Raw genomic sequence first — 19,641 nt, 5'->3', positions numbered from 1 at the left:
CCCGTTTCAGAGATTCACGATTGCAAGTAAGGTCTAGGCTTCTTAATATTTTCTCTTCCATCTTCAGCAATAAATTCTTCCTAAGTCCCCTTCCCATGTGAGAAATTGGCTTTTTTCCTACTTGTCGTGGTGTTTGGTGTATTGTGTGCTCAGAAACCTAGCAGCCTCGGAAGTTCGCTTTCTCTTGCTATTCCGTATCAACAAAATGGTGATATATTAGCAGGTACGAAGGATGAAAAATATTTATAGAGCTCAGATAGCTTTTTACATAGCAAAGCACTGTTACCTGTCTGCATCCACAGTCACGTCATGAACCCCTCTCTGAATGACATCTCGAGAGGCAGCTAGGTCTGGTATTCGGTTCAGACTTCTTGTATATAGGTTGAGTCCTCCATCTGTCATGTACCTGAAAATAAATGTGTGGTCAATCAGTGGGAAATGCAGCCATCTGGCAACCATGTTTTACTCTAAAGTTAATGGCCTGTGGAATTCAAATGTTTTAAGCTATGGGCTGTCCTATTAGATAGTAGGCTTATACTAAATATTCTCACTTTGTGTGCCCAGCACAGATACACGCCTATTTTCTATGATCATTTGCCTTTTTCTGTGATGGCTTACAGGCCAACCTGTTTTACTAAAATATATTTAGACTGAAGTCCTCAAGTATTTTCAAAAATTAAAATAATTAAAATAATAATGTAATTCAAAAAGTATATTGTAAGTAAGTATTGCAGTTTTGTCAAAAAGTAGCACCAGATGCAAGAAGCGTAACTCTAGTTAAAAAATAAAAAAAAAAAAAAAAAAAATCACCAGCATCCATCTAAATGGGAACAGAAATTGAGAACCCAAATCCGTAGTCCCTGCTGGGATGCAATTATTTAGATATCAAAGAGATATCCACTGAAGCCCTTACAATGGCATTTGAGAATATGTTTCTATCTGTGTTCCTTTTGCTTGATTTCCACCACTTACCATTATAATGAATGACTAATGAATCGAACAGTGGGTATAGTGCTTCTTACTCACTAGATTACCATTAAAAGTTTCTGAATTTCAAGCAGCAGCAATGATTTCTGGAATGCCTACCTGCAGTTTAGTTACCTCTATGAGAGGTCTTGGTGCTTATAATGGAGCAGTACCACAAGCCTGTCCTACTCTCAAGACCAGTCCATTATTTCCTCAAAGGACCTTTCATTAATCAGTCTCACCTCTTAGGATCTTGTTTTTCACATTTGCCTCCTGGAGTCTTTGGTAACTTTAGTGTGGCAACCTAGTACAGAGTTCGCGCAAATTTATTTGTGAAGGACCATGCACATGTATGGCACTGAACATAGAAGTATACATATACAGAAAAAAATGTGGTATACCCCAGTGAACCTACCTAAGGTAAAAATATAGACTTACTGAAATAAGTGTAGTCCCAACGCTAGGATGATGGCTAAAATTATCTACTGGAGTTCACTCCTGATTCAAGTAATCTTTAAGACAAGTTCTCCTTGAGCCATGAAATGGTGCCACTCAAACCCATCTTTCAATCAAAGCTTGTGTCCACGTACACAAACATTTAACTCCAATAACTCTACGCAGACTCCCAGGCACAAGCCAAGGCACACACCCACCCCGCTGCTGCTCCAGATGTTCTGTTGGCCCTCTCCCGGCAGTTCCTTCTGGGAGCTGATTTAATTGAAATCAACTGTCCTAGAGACCGCGGGGCTCATACAGCAGCCCAGGAGCACCAGCCTCCCCCACCACACTTCAGGGTGGGTGAACTGCTGCAGATTTTGAGAGCCAAGCCGCGGTCGCGTAGCCCTGTGCGACAGCTACAGCTTGAGACAGCATCGTGTCCTGGGTGGTAATCTGGATGAAGGTAACCTCGAGTGCATTAAAACACAAAGAGTTGGTTATTTATTTTTAACTAAATTCTGAGGCATTTTATGCACTGGTAAGATTTGGCACGGGATTTCTGAAACCTTGGTATCTGGAGTCTGCAGGAGGCAACTTCACATTTGTTTTCAAAGGTAAATTAACAGTCACACTTACACACTAGATTTATCCTTTTATTAAAGACAAAATTTAGTCTTTTTTAACAGATTATTTAGCTAGGGTTGAATTATGCAGTAGGTTCCAAGGTTCTGGAACTGCATATTAAATTTAGCTGTGGTTTGAATGCAGTCCAGTCTATATGGATTTTTTCCTGTGTAAGTAAGGCCTGAATGAAGAGACGTAACAAGTGCAACAGGCCTTCCTCGCACTGATTTCTAATTACTGCTGCATCCCTGTCCCCAAGTGTTTAAAGTAATTAAACTGATAATGGAAGAGGCATAAAGGAAATAAGACTTTACATGCCTCAGTGAATCCTGAAATTTCAGAGCTTATTAACTTGTTTTTAACATTTACCGTACCTAAAAATGTTAACTGAGCACATTGCAACTTACTGTCTATTGAGTCATCCTTATTACAGATGCAAAGAAAAGTCACGCAAGATGACTATATTCATTCTTTAATGTGATAAGCTAATTAATACAACTGATCAGGCACTGCAAAGGATTCCCCTACCTTTTTCTTTTTTTTTTTTAAATAAACCCATGCATCCATCAAAGGCAGCATTTATATTTCCTTTATGATAAAAGGTCTTCAGACGTGAAAGCATTACATTTTCCATATGTCTCTTCTCTGTTCTAGCACACATGAATATGACATCCTACTTGACAGCCACTAATGCAATGCTGTGGACAACCTTGTCAGCAGTGCTCCATTCACAGATCACTGAGACAGTGCACCAGAGAGATATAAGAATATGCTTTCTTTGTAGCTATGCTTTTTCTAGAGATCTATCTTTGGATGGAGCTTGAGGTGAGACACTACTCTAGAGAGAGCTTTGATCACAAACTTACATTTGCCCTTAGGAACATATCATATCCAATTTCATCAGCCACCATTCTCTAATCATAGCTATACTTCAAACTAAAAGATTAGATTGACAGCAAGAGTCCTAAATTTATACAAAGTGAAGTAGTGTGGTGTGACATGGCCATGTACTGTATGGGACTTCTGTCCAACCCAATGTTACCTCAGCCACCAAGCAGCCTTGAGATGCCAACAACAGCACTGAACAGTAACTTGAGTATGAGTAAAACAGTAACATGGCTTTCTTTCTTTTTTAAGTGATGCTTTAGGAGTTCTAACATACATAGGAGTGAAGTGACACATGTTCCAAGATTGATATAAGAATCGTTAAATAGTAATTTGAAACACAGTGAATGTAGTACCCCAAAGTCAATCAATTGATTAACCAAACAAAAATAAAAATAATTGTCACTCTTCCTCTTGGGAGTGCTAGGAGAGTGATCTATTCTTTTATGAAAAGATATTCCTACAGCTCAGATGATATGCACAGATGAAAAACTGCAATAAAGGCCTATCACACAGACTACACTAGACAATACCTGAAGCGGAAGCAGAGAAAGTCAGTGCTGTCAGCAACTGCTTTTTATCAGCTGCATCCAATAGCATATCTACCATCTCAAAACATAAAAATACCGAAAGAAGATCCATCCCAGGGCAAGCAGTGCAAAATGATGGCTTACCAGATAACTAAGAAATTCCAGTGAGTAATAAGAAGTATCTGTGCTCTTATCAAAGTTCGCAGCAAAGTCATCTTGATGTTAAAGGAGAAGAACTGAATTTGAAAGCAGCTGAGAACATCACTGGCAGCTTAGGGGCTTATTTTTGTTTTGTTTTTTTAATCTACATATTTTTATGTTGCAACAATAGTGCAAGTTCCACTTGTGTGCTAGAATTTGATTGAAAAATCCTATTAAACCCGCCAATCATGCAGTAGTTCAAATACGGAAAAAGTGCTACTTACCCACTATTGATGTCATCAGTTCTGAGGCTCTTCCCCAGAATGTCCCCATCACTCATGTAGCCACCAACGTCAACCTCAGAGGACATGTCCAAATCACCACTTCCCTTCTCACTCATGTCGATCTGTGAGATATTTCCAAGGCGAGAAACAGCTGCTCGGCGAAGCGGGGTGGTGTACATGAATCGAGAAGGGTCTGTGTGTATGAAGCGACTCGCGCTGCTGCGAGGATAACCAGCACCCAAGGACGGGGCATCTCCTGCCTGCAGCCGAGGACTGGCCTGCCCTAGCCTCCAAGTCATCGGGGTGGACCGGCTTGTCAAGCTTGGTATGCTTCTCCCATTCACCTCAGTTGTCACAGTGCTGTCAAAAGTTGTCTCCAATGTGCTGCCAACCAAAATGGAGAAGTCAGTGAATTGTGCTTTCTCTGCTCCTGACAACCAAGGAAAAGCAAAGACTGAAAGGACGTGTATTTTTTAAAAAAGTTCTGTGTGTGTGTGTTTCTCCATGTGCACACAGGGGTTTGTGTATACAATCACCTCTACTTATAAAATAACCTAAAATAATTTTATAGGCTTCTAAGTAGATGTATATGAAACAATAACCATCTTTGTATAAGACACTTTGACAGTAAAGTATATTAAAGTCATATTTAAGTTGTTGAGGCACTCTAGCAAACAGTATGGTTAGTGTCATAGTTAATTTTCCCTTGCAAGTCTCTAATTCATTCAGCAACTCTCTTACAGCCCAAATTTTCAGCAGTCTACACAAAACCAGTATACCTGTGGCTTATCTGGGTCCCTCTAAGGCTGGACATAGTTTCTTCCAAATTCTGTCTCAGGTCTGCTATATTCTTTACAGTTCTCATTCTTCTTGTTTCAGGGTCTTCCCCTGGAAGAAAACAGCAAAGACAGCATAAATTTTAGCACGCACGAGTGTACAAGGTTGAATAAAGTGCACACATGTATACGCAGCTGAGAATACACATGTATGATTTTAAATAGGTCTGTTCCTTTCATCTTTTAAAAAATTAAAACCTCATCCTTTCACTAATAAAACACACACAGACTTATAAATAACATGTGGTATGTAAAAAACCCACCGAAAAGAGTCCTGGTGAAGTATCCCTGTTAGGGCCCAAATCTATTAATGAAACTCAGATTTACAGTGTTGGGATTTTTATCCTCTGTAATCAAGGCACGATGCAACCCCAGACCACTTGATACATTACACAGCCCCTTTTTCCTCCTTGACATTTTACATGACTTGGTAGGAAACAAAGCCACAGTAAATCTGTGTCTGGAAAGAATTGGGATGACTGTTACAACAACTCTTCACTATGCACTTAACATCCAGGCTATTTCAAAGTACTCTAAGTCAGGCACTTAATAAAGCATCTTCCCTGAACTGTAATGGTTTCCTGAAGGGGGAGATTATTTTAAATATGGGATAAAAAAAATTATTCTTCTTGGGATAAGAATCTGAACACTCTAAGCACATGCATCGTTTATACAATTACAGATTTTAACAGCCTTCAGGGATCCATTGTGAAAAGCAAGTCTGATATCTTGAATAGGAAGCCCACAGAACTTCACCTGGAACCTCCTGAATAATGTTTACTTTAAAAAAAAAAAAAGGAAAAAAAAAGTTATAGATTATGTGTTACAAAAGGAAAACATAATAAACCTCAAAGCCACCTCCAAAAGTCATATACAAAAAAACAAAAATGCATGTTTTCTAGCATATTCATATATCAAGGAATTTTAGTTCATTTTTCTTTTGGAGAATAAGAGAATTTTAAAAGAAAATCTGTGACAGAAATCACAGGAAAAAATTCTGGTAAAGTAAAAAGATCTCAACACAATATCTGTTTGAAGGCATGGGAAAAAGGTTGACTTGCAGCAGAACTACAAGTATGGGTTTAACACTGGTTTACAAAAAGCATTGGGTTAACATATGCAGTGACATTTATATCATATATAAGGGAGAATCTGCAGAAGCAAACTATATTTGAACAATGGTTCACTTAAGCTCCTTAATTTTGAGTTTTGACTAAAGGATGAAGCCTTTGAGCTCATCGACAAACTGAATCGCTGCTGTACCCTCTTCTGCAGTCCAGGTCTTATCGCCCAAACCCTCTGCAGGCAGTTAAGAAAAATCCCAACTCCTGACATTAAATGGAAATAAATTATTCCATACACATTCCATATACCCTTTATTTCTATCCTGATAGGCATATGACGCACAGTACCAGCCAACGTACCCTGCAGTTGTGGCTCAATGTCAAGCTAGCTTTCACGGCAATGCCAGCTTGAGGTTTTCCCATCTACTCTGCCCCGGCTATGTTTTCTGTCCTCTTTGCTGCAGCCGAACAGCTCTTCAGGAACTGCTGGTTGCTTGTTTGATTACTCAAAATAAACTCTTCAGTGGTTTAATGATCCTACAGTCCATAAACCTGTGGGTTGGAACTATGGAACTGACAGCGGGGTCAACACCCAGACAGGGTGCAGACAAGAAGCGGGGATACAGGCCCAGCGCTGCGGCCAAACCCTTCATCTTCTCAAGCCGCACCGCAGGGACACATCCATTCTCAAAATTTTGCTCCATAAAATAAACTACCTGTCTGCATTTTTACATGCAATGCCTTGCAAATGTTCACACTCTGAAATTACCACGACAACTCCTGTGTTTCAAGCTAGACTTGTTCACTCAAGCCCTTTGCAGACCAATGTACCCAGGGATCCCATGCCTTGTTTGCAGAGGTTTCTCCACTATCCTGGAGATTTCCGTGAGGCAAAAGGGCTCATGCCAAGGCTAAGCTGGAGACCATCAAATCCTGTTAGCCTGAACCTGCTGTTGAAAGCCCAGGCAGGTCCCAGGCAGACTGTTCATGTTGCCTATGGTGCATCAGTTCCTCACTGTTGCTGCCCTTTGTTTTTTCCCCTCCACCAAATGCACTCAAATTCACTTCCAGGAGCACGTTATATTCCTGCCGCAACACCTATATAGGGGAGCCCCAGGACCTGTTTGTTACCAGCCCTGCCTCAAACCAGAGGTGAAACAGGAGTTTGCTGGTATAAGACAATTTTCTGTTATACGCAGAAAACCAAATTCCAGAGCGTAAGCAGGCAGAATTAAAAACAAAGCAGTATTTTACCTTTATATTTATTTGAGGAACTGAATATAATTCATATTTGCACTGACTTTGCCCTTTCCTTCTTTGTTTATCCTTGTCAGTTGTCCTTTGCTGTATGTTAACTCTGCAAATTCTTGCAGTAAAAATGACAGCAACTGTCTTTTTTAATATATATTGTACAGTAAATAGCATAACAAAGCCTTAAGGTATAATTGCAATATGAAAAAAAGGTGTGTGTGTGCATATATATATACATACGGCAAACTGCCAAAATATGTTTTCACAAGAAGAATATTTCACTTTCAGGCAAATTATTCCATAAAAGTTATGTTATTCTATCCTGGAAAGGTGAAAAGTTTGAGGTCTAATCTCTTTTGATTGCTCAGTGACACAAAGAGTAATTTCAAAACCTTTCCACCATTTTTTTCTAAAAAAGATACAACTGGAGTTTTATGATCTTAAAATACTACATAGTACTACACACAAACTCCTTGTAACTGTAACTCTTAAGTGTTTTTAAAATAATTGTTCTTTTTTCTTTCCATCCTTGTCTTGAGGCCGTATGAATGGACTCATGCTGTACCATGGATGAACAAGTCAGAAAGTATAAACAGTTGAACAAGGTGATTGAGAAATCTTCTGCACTGAGTGCAAGATCCTCAGACCTAACTTGCACCTGACATTACCTACATTTTCAGGACAGCGCTGTGGCTCCCCATCTACATCAAGCCTCCTTCTGTACAGAGGACCACAGGGATGGTGAATACGTGTTGCTTTTTTTCTGAAAGCTAGCTACACCGTGCCTGCTAAAAGAGACTCTACGGTGCAGGATTGGGACACACTCTATGGGTTCAAAGGGAGCCCAGGCTCCTCCAGTCACCTTGTTGCTTATTACTGTGGCCCACTGCCATCATAGAGTCTATCCATATTTGCATGACCTAACATACCAGCAATGCTCCCTGGCTTGTTATCTCGTGTGATTCTGGTTTGTACGCTGAAGAAAAGCCATTCTATTCCATACATGGAGAGACTAGGATAAGAAAGACTAAAAGCAGGGTATCCTGAAACTTTCTGTCAAAATTCTGTTCCTCTTACAAGAAAATCTAATGCAAAATATTTAGCGACCCCCATGAAATATAATCTGCTCAAATCACTTGTAGCTTCATCATTTATGTTAAACATGAATATTCCGAAAGATTGTCCCCAAATTCTTGCCTACAAACAGTGAACCTTTATGGGTTCCCTCAATCAATTCCCAGAGCACACATCAGTTTCTTCTATTGTGTGAGATACATACACAGGAAGTCAAAATAAACATTTTACAGAAATCTCTAAATACCTAGATTAAACTTTTACATTCACATTTCTGAAGCTTACCCATAATTGCACATTTAATAATACTGTTCATAATCATTTCAGTACTTCCGCACATTTAATTACAGCCCAAAGCAGATAAATGGGAGAATAACAATTCCATTAATTGTCTGATTTTCATAGAAGGATTTACAAATAACAAGCAGCTCCCCAGAGAATTGCCTACTCTTAGATATTAGCTCCATTCACAATGGAAAGTACCAGTTTTACTCTGCAGGTGGGGAAACCGAGGCTCACAAGAGAACAGGGATTTGCTCAGTGAGAGGCAGCTGAAGAGGAGCAGGGGCAAGTGGAGAGCTCAGCTTCCTTTGCTAACAAGCCTCTAATCTCTAGAAGTCCCTTTTAGCATATTGGTATAGTCTAATAATAAAAGGTATGCATAAAAAGAGAATACTTGTTTCTTTGTTGTTTTGCGATGATAGCTTTTTACATTACATACACAGCAAAAATTTTATCCTGAATGCTTAAACACAATCAGGGCTAACATATCCACCAGCAAAGAAGCTCCAGGCTAGACACATGCTACATAACCTTGGAAAAGCAAGCAGCCACTTCAACCATTTGACTGGCTGAAGAACAAAGCTTTGGGAATGAACACTTTGAGCACTCCTCTAAAGGGCTGAGAGATGAAAAGTAAAGCCAGTAACACAGAAGCCTTTTGAAGCACCTATAACTGTGGACTTCAAATGCTCACTGGCATGCACTGATATAACAAAACTGGTTATTTAAACTAAACTGAAACCCTGGCACTCACGATTCCATGTATATGGGTGAAATTATCAGCCGGGGGGGAAGCAATACTGGAGGGACAGTTTGTAGGTAGGCCGAGACATTTTCTATCTAAATTGAACCTTGGATTCAAGATTTCAATTCTAAATTCATGAGAACAACTGTCATTAAAATTACATTATTTATGAGTAAACTAATAGCACTTAAATGTTTCACCTTATTTTTTTTCAAACAGCTAAGCAAACTACGCTCAATATTTCACAGGCTGTTGCTGCCCGTGCACCCATCAAAAGCGATTTAGACATTTGTCTTCATTTCATACAGTCTTTAGAGGTAAGAGTAAGCAAACAAGGAAGAAATGGCTAGACCTTATTTTTGCATATCATTGCAAATAAACCCAGTTCTGTCTCGTGAAATCACTGTCAAGATCAAAAATCTGCTCCGTGCAGATATGTGCTAACATTTGGGTCTCCCGCCCTTCCTGATGTCAAGCCAAAGTTAACTTACCTAAAATATCAGTATAAAGGACCTGTTCTAGGTCCCCCAGCATTGTTATTATGACATCTTCATCCAGATGTGCGGTCCCTTCACGCAAGCAGCCTTCCTCCTCCTCCTCTGCCCAGTTCCTGCTGGGGAAATGGGACGTGCAGGACGCGTTTTCATCATCTGATTTTCCCCTCTCCTCATTGTCAATCTCAAAGCCTTCACCCGTACGCTGGTCTCCCGACCTCCTGGACGTCCTGCTTCCAGCAGGTGGTATCACCTGAAACACTTGGGGTGCGGTGAGGCTGCCACTGGGGTGGCAGAGAGAGTGCACCGACTGTGAGAGTGTCTTGGAAAGGGAGCCTCTGCTCCCAGCTTCTGCCTCCCGCTGACGGTGACTCTGGCTGGACTTGGAGGCGTTTCCAAACCAGTTCTCCCTGTATGAGTATCGCCTCTTCTCCCCTTCGCTGATGAGCGTGAGATTGGTTAGAGACTTCTGCTTCTGAAGACGAACACACCCTCTTGTAACATCCTTGCCTTTAAACACTGACAGTTCAGCAGATCGCTGCATCTTTCCGGCTGGGGCTTCACCTCAGTTAGATTTCATATTTCTGAGACGGACAGCAGTTCAATTCTCCCGAAAGGTCTGGGAGGTGATCCCTCCAGCACGGCACGCTGCACATCCCGGGTAGCACATACTTGCACTCGCAATGAAAAGCACAGCTCAAACATGCAGTGTAGGTACTGTAAATGACTAGACAGGCACAGTCATTTTCTTTAAAATTACGCTGCTGTCTCTGCTAAGCCACTTCTCTCCCGTCACATTAATCTGCAGTACTTACAGTCATTTTCACTTGGATTTCTCTCAAGCAGAAGAGAGTTGATCAAACACTCTGCTCCAGCACAGAAGTAATCCCAAAAGCCAACCGTGTTTTCCCCTCTCCATCCAATCACCGGTCTCATCGGAGCGGTGGGCCTGCATCTCTGTCTACAGCTGCTGCCTTCTGAAATCCAAAGTAGGCACAAGTGCTGTCTCAGGCTCTTCCCCCCCCTCTCACCAGATCATGACTGATCCCACTGCACGGCTCTTCACTTTAGATGGGCTGACACAGAACTGCAAGTACAGCCTCCACGTCAGAGCTCAATAAAGAGCCAAAATTAACCACTGAAGCAAAGCTCTGCACAAGCCTCCTTACATTTTAGTATTCAACCTGCATTCCCAGATATATGACTCTTCTCTGCTACTGCAGTGAATGCCGCTGGCTGCCATGGCAGCAAACATCCTGGTGAATTAAACCGGAGACACAGAAGCCTCTGCCCAGTTTACAGTGCCACAGGTTTCAAGACACAGCTTCACCTGAGTGGGATGCTACAGTAACAGACCTAGCTCACAGTCAAATCCTATTGTGCTCCCCGAAAGGTAAGGATGACAAACTATTTCTTCCATATCACTGCTACTCCCTGTGCAGGAAGCTAAAAGCAGATTTGCAAATGGACCTTGAGTCTTGCAATTTCTGCTCTAAATAAAAAAAAAAAAAAAAAGATGATAAAGAAGCTAAAAAATGGAACACAGAAGTACCTACCCAGTAAGGATCATAAAAGGAAATGTTTAATTTCTTTCCCCTTAAAATATACCTTGTTTGCATCTCTGTGAGATTCAGAGGCTAGTATGGAATTAAAAAGCTGTAATAAAATCATTGTTTCACAATCTTCTGAAGAAAACCTATTAATGGGATAGTATTTTTTTATAAAGCAACTCAATATCCTGTCTGAACTAAGTTCACCAATTCTAAATGTTATTTTTAAAAACATTATCAAGAGAGAAAGAAGACTTGTGTTTAAACATATACCTTTTCTCACAGGGAAAAAGGTATTAGTCCCAGAAATAACAGACAGATTAACAAAGAACTAGCTGAATTGCAGTCTAATTTTTTAGATACAAACTTTTTATCTAGGGGCAATTAATTTCATAAACATCAGTAGAAATCTACCGATATGACAATTACTGTATAACAATATTCTGCTTTTCTCAGTGTGAAAGTATGGTCTTCTCAAATCCCTACCTGAGAAACCTTAACAGGGGAATAACCTTTAAAAATGTCACCCTAAGAATTACAGACTGTTTGCAGATTTCCTGTATGAATAAACAGGTGTTAACAGAAGCCTCAGTGTACTTCTTGCTTTTTGCTGGCTCAGTTTACAGATTTTAAAGATACATAAGGAAAAAAAAATACATGGGAGAAACTTCTTAGAAATTTTAAAGGAAAGGTACATTTTTTTCCTAGGTAACCCTCATAAACACAGAACTAATCTAGAAAAAAAATCGGTAGTCTCAAGCAATGATCGTTTTCCATATTAAATTACTGACCCAATCCTAGAAAGACAGGGTCCACAACCAGAAGAGCTACCACTCCCCTCCCCACCTTGCCCACAAAGTCAAAGGAAGAGGAGACAAGAAGAATGCTCTGTCAGCCTGAGTACAAAACCATCACAAATATTAAATGCCCACCACTTCTTCAGCATGGAAACAAAAGGTAAGACTGCTGCGTTTACTCCCAGGGTCTGCCAGTTGCAGTGGCATATGGGCCCTTGAAAGGTTCTCATGAACGTGCTGCTGGAGCCTGCCTGCAGCAGAGCCTGGCGCGCTGGTGCGGATGCTGCATGGCCACGGCCAAAGCAGCGGAGCGCCAGCACTGCCCGCCTGCTCCCGCACCGGTACGCGTGGCCAGCGCTGTGCCGCTGTGACCGCTGGTTCTGCACGGCTGCTGAGGCTGTTAGAAAGGCTTCACAGGGCTGTGTTTACAATAGGGAATTTGCATAATGAAGGGCAATCTCACTCTTTTCCCATTCAATGGTTTTAAAACCTCAGCGTATACTCAAATTGGTATGGTATTCTCAGTTGCTATGTTTCGAATTAATAGGAAGGACATGATTTGGCCCCGCACAGCACTGTGGTGCAGTGGGATCCAGCGAACAGGATCCTTCCCTACCATAAATAGCAAGGCTGAATCTCTCCCCAACACACCAAATAAATGAATGGTAACCTCCTCACCCGCCCCTTCATGCCCAAACAGCTACAGTCAGTGGCTTGTCTCCATGGTCAGCTGTAGGCAGGTATGGACCCGCTCAGCTTCCACGCCAAGCTCACAGCGTGAGTGCCTGCTCATATGTAGCAGTCATCACTGCGGTGCTGTATCTGGCCCCAGTAAGCCCTGCAGACAGGGCGTACCCCCTCGTGCTAACCATCGCTCTGCTAGGGAAGCAATGCACGGTGCGGCCACTCAGCTCTGAGCATGAACAGACCAGGTACAAGACTGCCAGAACTGGCCAGGTATATTTAGTCCTCTTTCCAGCCAGGAGTAGAAAAAATTATAGCAGGGGATGAAAAGTCTTCACCCCACGAGCCACGCCAAACCTCATGTATGTTGTTGGCAATAGGTGCTACACCACTCCAGGCTGGAAGGGTAGGGGTACAGCTGGGTCCTGGGCAGCCCAGTGGGTCTCAGTGTCTCTGCTGACCTGTTTCTCTTCCCACCTGAGCTATTCACTGCAGCTCAGCTCCGGCAGGACACAGGTCAAGGACCATCATCCAGGCACGGGAATGACACCTGAACTGTGTGGGACCCACATGAGGGTAGCTGGCAGCTCCAGCATCCACCTGTCTCATTTCCTTTTCTACATACATTAAAAGCACCATAAGTCAAATGCTGGGACATGGAGGTACTGAGGCTAATCACCCAACCTTCATTCACCCTCCATGTGTACAAACACTGTAGTACAGCCCTTAATTGCCCCATCCCTGGGAGTGTTCCAGGCCAGGTTAGATGAGGCTTTGGGTAACCTGGTCTAGTGGAGGGTGTCCCTCCCATGGCAGGGGGGTTGGAACTAGATGATCTTTGAGGTCCCTTCCAACCCAAACCATTCCATGATTCTATGATTCTGTGAATTACAAGGTTACATGAACTTTTCTTCCATTAATGCCATTGTCTCACTCGGCAGACAGGCCATCATGATCATCCTCAGATATGGCAGATACATATGTACACCTTGGACCAAGTGGTCAGCAGAAAGAACACTGAATTTATCCTTCTGCTTTACTACAACCTCTCTGCAGGGTGTCATTTGACAAAAGATAAAATTGCAATGTGGAAAATTCTCAGGTTAATTAATTGAAAAATACTTTTGCAAAACTCATCCCTCCATTTTAAAATGATGAAATATAGCAACAAGCAAATACATCTTTCTAAACCAAGACAGTACAGGAGGCCAGAGGAGAGCAAATGTCATGACAGAGCGTTATTCCCCAACTACCCTACAATTCAATGTATTCCCCACCCACCACGCAGGAATATGTTTAAATCAAGAACAGCACAGGGAACTTCCCCAACCCATCACAGTCAGTGTAACATATTACCTTATTTTTACTGTCTCTTTCATAAAAAGAATTATAAAACTGATTTTAAGAACTAATAATCTAGGGACAAATTTTGCTGTCAGATAAGACTTTCTTTGAAGTCTCAGTGCACAGTTTGGAGCCTTACAAATGAATTATGTAATAAATCTGCAAATGCATAAGATTATGAATCTCTGCAGCCTAGCTTCCTTGGGAAAAAACCCATTGTAAACTATTTCCATACCTATTAACTAACTATTTCATTCAGAGAGCAAAACAGAAGCACAGTAAACATAAAAGCTTGAAAATTGAATGTTTTTATGCTAATATGCTAATCCTGCCATTAATATTGGCCTATAACTCTTGAAATTACTCTTTCAGTTCTGCTTCATCCCTCAGATTTTTTTATAATTAGTCAATATTTGTAAATTCATGAATAATTATTTAATCAAACACTTTGCATTAAGCTCTTTGAACATGTAAACACTTGTTAAAGCCAAACACTATCACTGATTCCATAAAATAATACTTTGTAGTTACTGACATGTACAGTATACAACAGATTATTAAATAATTAACTTACTGACATTCTTCTCCACTCAAACGTGCAGCAGAGACTGAACTGAGTAAGAATACGGGGTAAGAAATTCTGAACAACTTGTTCATAGTCATACCATGAAAAACATGCACCAAAGTGGATTACTTTATCAGCCTTTCTTTTCATTCTCATTTTAAAATCCTCTCTACAAAGTTATACTCCAGTTTTGCAGAAATATAGACACTGAGTAGTCTTGTTGAGGCAACTGGTACATCAAGTACATGCAAGAAAGAGTGTTCATACATGACTGCAGAACTGGTCCTTATTTAGAACTCCCAAATTTCTGTCTGGGATTTCCTGGACAGAAATCTACACATCTGTGTGCCACATGTGCAACGAGTCTACCATATGCAGAACGCACCAAAACGACTGCACGGGTGACATGTGCCTACAAATGGGACTCATTCAGCATGTGCACGGGTATCGCTGGCACCGTGCACGCAGAGGGGATCCAAGGTGTGCAGGAAGCCTTACACCTACTGCGCATGTGCTGCACTGCTGATCTGCACATGCACTGAGGAAACATCTGGGACTGCTCTGGCTGAGCTGTGGAACATTCAGAGGAAAAAAGAAAAAAAGTAGGAGAAAAGTCCGAAGCACTTCAGATCACATCTGGAACAAATTCCCAGCAGAGATGGAGCAATAGTGAAGAAACCCAGATTTACAGTAGCTCTACCAAGAGGCAGAGCGGGTTTTAGGCATAAGTCATGTGGGAAATTACCTAGCAGATTTATGGGGACAAATTAAAAATAAAGAGGTTGTACAGTTTATCAGGGCTGCCCTTCTGGGTCTATGCCTACACCATCCTCACCATCTCACGCACCTTACAACCCTCCTCTCATGGCTGTGCAAGTAAAACCAAGTGATCACTTGCAGAGTGGTGGGCAGGAAACAAGTGGCTTGCACTCTGACTTTGCCCCATCCTTTCATCAGCTCTGAGCTGGAAGATAGGAGAGGTTTTAAAGGTAACCAGCTGCCTTCGAAACAGGGGGGAAGACAGAGAAGATGAGAGCTGGAAACTACCCCTACAGCTTCTTGTTTTCCCTCTCTACTTCCTCACCACCAGTATTGAGATATGAACTGCCTTGCTAGGCACAAAAAGCAGAGCCATGACCACCCACCACTGGAGCAAGGAAATTAGCTTGCTTTTGGTATCCTGAATCACTCAGGGAGAAAGGTGCCTGAACAACTACTCCTAAATATTTTAAAAATTATTTTGTTCTCATCCAAGCTTTGCCTATCATAGAATCATAGAATCATAGAACGGTTTGGGTTGGAAAGGACCTTAAGGATCATCTAGTTCCAACCGCCCTGCTGCAGGCAGGGACACCCTCCACTAGACCACATTGCCCAAAGCCTCATCCTATATTGTGGACAAGTCTTGAACCAGCCATGTTTACAGCATTAGTTTAAGACTGATTGGCTGATTTTGCCCTGAAGTGGATTAGGAGCTCTCATATGATCTGCTTGGCTACTTATGGGAGCAGTCATCTTCAGACAAGAGACAACAACAAACACAAGTGTGTAAATATTCTGAAAGTAGAGAAACAGTTTATACAACGATATGGACTAAGATATCTTAGTCCTGAGCGTGTTACCCTTAGTTGCAAATATTTGGCACTGTAAAAATAATAAAGACTACTGAAGCAGAAACACAATACAGGTGGGACAGCACTTTATGAACCCACTCCTACAAGCTGTTTAGTGGTTTCTACAGATGCTCAGCCCCTTGCATGATCCTTACTGCCTACCAATATATTGTGTTAATCTGTTTGGCTACCAAGTTGCAAAAGAAGCTTGAGATAAAATAAAGATGATGTCCATCCATAGCAGTAGTGGAAGATTTCAGGAAAAAGGTGTATCAAAGTGAAGGAAACTCTGGATTCATCTCCTAACACCCTTAATATAAGTTACCAGATCAAGGAAATAACCCTTGCTTATCTCCTTGCTACTACTGGTACAATCCCTTGAGCATACCAGAATAAAAATGATCCTAGGTAACAGAACCTAATTGTCCTTTCTTATGGTTAATCCATCATGGAATACTCTCCTGAACAGCCACCACATGTGTTTTTTTCCATGCAGGTTCACCAATGACCAAACCACCAATGACTTGATGATAATTCACCAATGCAGACAATTATTTATTCAGCAAATGTTGCTGCTAACAGCCAATTATGGGTGACACACATCTGCTTTCCTCTGTATACAACAAACCATTGACCACATTTTCCCAGTGGTTCTGCTTTGCTGCCTGTTATGTCAGTCAACTGCTAATGCCAGAGTCTGAATAATCAGATTAGAAACATCTCTGATGTCTAGTGCCCTTTATGCCATTTTCTTCTTTTTGATGCTGTTCCATTTCTGTTCAGAACAGTAAAAGGCCAGGAGATATGATATCCTGTTTAATCATTTCAGCAGGTACTGAATTTATTTTTTTTTCAAGTATCTCCGTGGATAATTCCTTGAAGCATCTTTATATTTGTGTAAATGTTTAAATTATACTCTTTATATATGCAAGACCAATGAGTCTGATTTCTGAATTAATTAAAAATAATTTTTTTACTTTAATTTTAACAAGCATGCGTCACCTCCAGGGAACATTTCACCATGTTACAGGGTGACATATTTATCACAAAAGCTGGCTGTGCAAATAAGGGATGTTAGACTCAGGAAACTTCCAAAGGGACTGAGACAAATCAGGACAAAACCTCAGTTTCAGTATGAATCAGCTAAATGCCAAGGCAATCCCACAAAGCTTGGGCATCTGATTTCCCTTCTGGTGGAGAGATAATTTTAGACTGATGTGTCAAATTACTGCTTTAAGTGAGTTATATCCTGTGTAAGAAGAACCACATGACTTGTCATAAATCCATTTGAATGTTAAAAAAATTTGGAGTAAAAGGGCAAAACTACAGGTGATTCCAGTAGGACAGGATTTCACCTTTTATTCTTGTAAAAATGGTAACAAGAATAAAGATGCTAATGAAAACAAAACAAAACAAAACAATAAACCCCCAACCCCCAACAAAAGAGCTCTGGTGAAGAGTCCCTTTGAAAGGACTCCCACACAACCCTGCAGTGCAATTCAGTCCTGATGTCAGCTGTGACACACTTTGCTTTTTGCATCCATAGGCAGAGTTATGGCCAGATCCTGGGCTGATGGAAATCAGCATGGCTCTGTTGACTTCAAAGGAGTTATTTCAATACGATTTAAAAAAATCCCCTCACATTTGTAACCTAATAAGGATTTTACTCAAGGTTTACAAGGAATTCCAGAACACAACCTTTAGCAGCTTAGCTCCAGCAGCAGCTTAAAAGCCAGGTACAATAGTAAGAACTTGTTCATTTTCCCATTTTCTGAATATAGATTCATTTATAAAAGCAAAATATATCTTATGTAATTTATGTCTCAGTTCTAAATGTTATGATGTAAGTTGATGATCCTAAATACAACAGTGTCAAACGTTCTGAAGTCGACTTTCCATTGCTCCTCTTGGAACATTCAGTTGACTGAAAAATAATAATGACCTGAAACCCCAGCTTGTGAAAGCCCAGTTTCTGCAAAATGATGAAGAGGATATTTGAACAGAAGGAGCCAGTTCAGATAAGAGAACTGTGCATTTGAAGCACTAACAGTGCATGACCCAAATTTTCTGCATATTTAATACCACTCATGAATAGAGGTCAGAAATATTAGTTCAACCCATTGCAAAGCTCCTGGTAAGAAACAGATATAAACAAAGATGTTCACAGGCTTCTCCTGACTTCCTGTTACTCACCAGATATCTCCTCTAGGCACTGTTTGGCAGTCTTACTGAACGACAAATCCATTTTAGTAGGACTGGTGCAGGAGTCAGCAGGTGGTAAAGAGGTACTGTCATTTTCTGAGAGAGTTCTGAAATCAAGCAAGAAGATTGATTATTGTCATCTGTCATTCATGGATGGATGGAAACAAATGTTACTTGCAGCTCCATCTAGAATCGTGCAACTATATGGTGAAAATACCATGAATGTCATGTTTGTACTGTGTTAGTTTGACTCCAGCTACACAAATGTGCAAACAACTAGGAACTTTCTCTGTCCCTCTCTTCAAGAAAAACTCAAGAGTTAATGCTGGAAAATTTGGAGCTATTTTGTTTCCTTACTTTTTCTCTGCAAGAGGTGTCAACTAGATATAGACAGAATCCATTTAAATCGGTTAAGTCACATTCCTGCACATATATAAGGGAAATGAAAACTTGTAATTGCTGAAATATTAAGCGAGAAAGGCCATGTGGGAAGAGGCTTATGCAAGGCTGAAATGGAAATCTGGCCCAGATATTTAAATCTATGTGCAGCTTCTTTTGATTATGCCCCGTATATAACTCTGGGGAAATGGGATAATAAAAGTTTTTCCATTAACTTGCTAACAAATAGCCCATATTTTCTGTGATGGTATATTTCTGTGGATATCACTGATAAATTATAATGGGTATCCTTTGTTGAATACAGTTATTTGCTATTGCATAATGATAAGTAGCAAGAAATACACAAGCACAGGGATTATAATACAAAATAGTTCACACAATTAGTATCTTTTCTTAAGGAAGAGCTGTAGCATCTAGCTGACACAGGAACTGTTGAATCACGATGCCATTAAATAGCAACCTGTACCACATTTGTATACAGTAAAACAATACATCTAAAGTTATACTAGCCACTTTTCAAAATAAAACAGAAAAAGTCTTCACTTAGAGCTTAAGTTCTTCCAGCTTTCCTGACATGAATAGCACATTCGGTCTTTTGATTTCTTAAAAGACTAGTGAGATATTTATATCCTGATTTTAAAATGTTACATTTATAGCTCAATTCTCAAATTTCACCATAAAGTATTTCCAATGACCAACTAAACTGTAAATACAAACATTTAACTGTGTGATGAGTGTGTATTTTATAACTGATAAAACCAGTGACTTATCTCTCATAACAATTTTATGACAACTTATTTTATGAAATGACTTCCCAGTTAACATTTTCTTCAGAGTTACTTACTGAATAGATTTGTTCAGTAATTTATGACA

General features: G+C 40.5%; 1 protein-coding gene across 13 annotated transcripts in view; it reads right to left on the bottom strand.

Annotated features, from left to right (window-relative positions):
- The window catches only part of NAV3 (neuron navigator 3), a 273,105-nt gene that overhangs the window by 106,242 nt on the left and 147,222 nt on the right, over positions 1-19,641 (bottom strand). For all 13 annotated transcript variants that reach the window (XM_054831177.1, XM_054831187.1, XM_054831197.1 and 10 more), the window contains 4 exons: positions 18,361-18,476; positions 4,648-4,756; positions 3,869-4,252; positions 287-406 (listed from right to left, as the gene is read on the bottom strand). In XM_054831177.1, coding sequence (XP_054687152.1) covers positions 287-406; positions 3,869-4,252; positions 4,648-4,756; positions 18,361-18,476 — 729 coding nt within the window. The remainder of the gene's footprint in view (positions 1-286; positions 407-3,868; positions 4,253-4,647; positions 4,757-18,360; positions 18,477-19,641) is intronic.

The sequence above is a fragment of the Grus americana genome, chromosome 1 (genome assembly GCF_028858705.1).
Source record: "Grus americana isolate bGruAme1 chromosome 1, bGruAme1.mat, whole genome shotgun sequence".
Taxonomy (NCBI): domain Eukaryota; kingdom Metazoa; phylum Chordata; class Aves; order Gruiformes; family Gruidae; genus Grus; species Grus americana.
The sequence above is the reverse complement of the archived record's forward strand: the minus strand, read 5'-3'. Positions and strand labels throughout refer to the sequence as shown.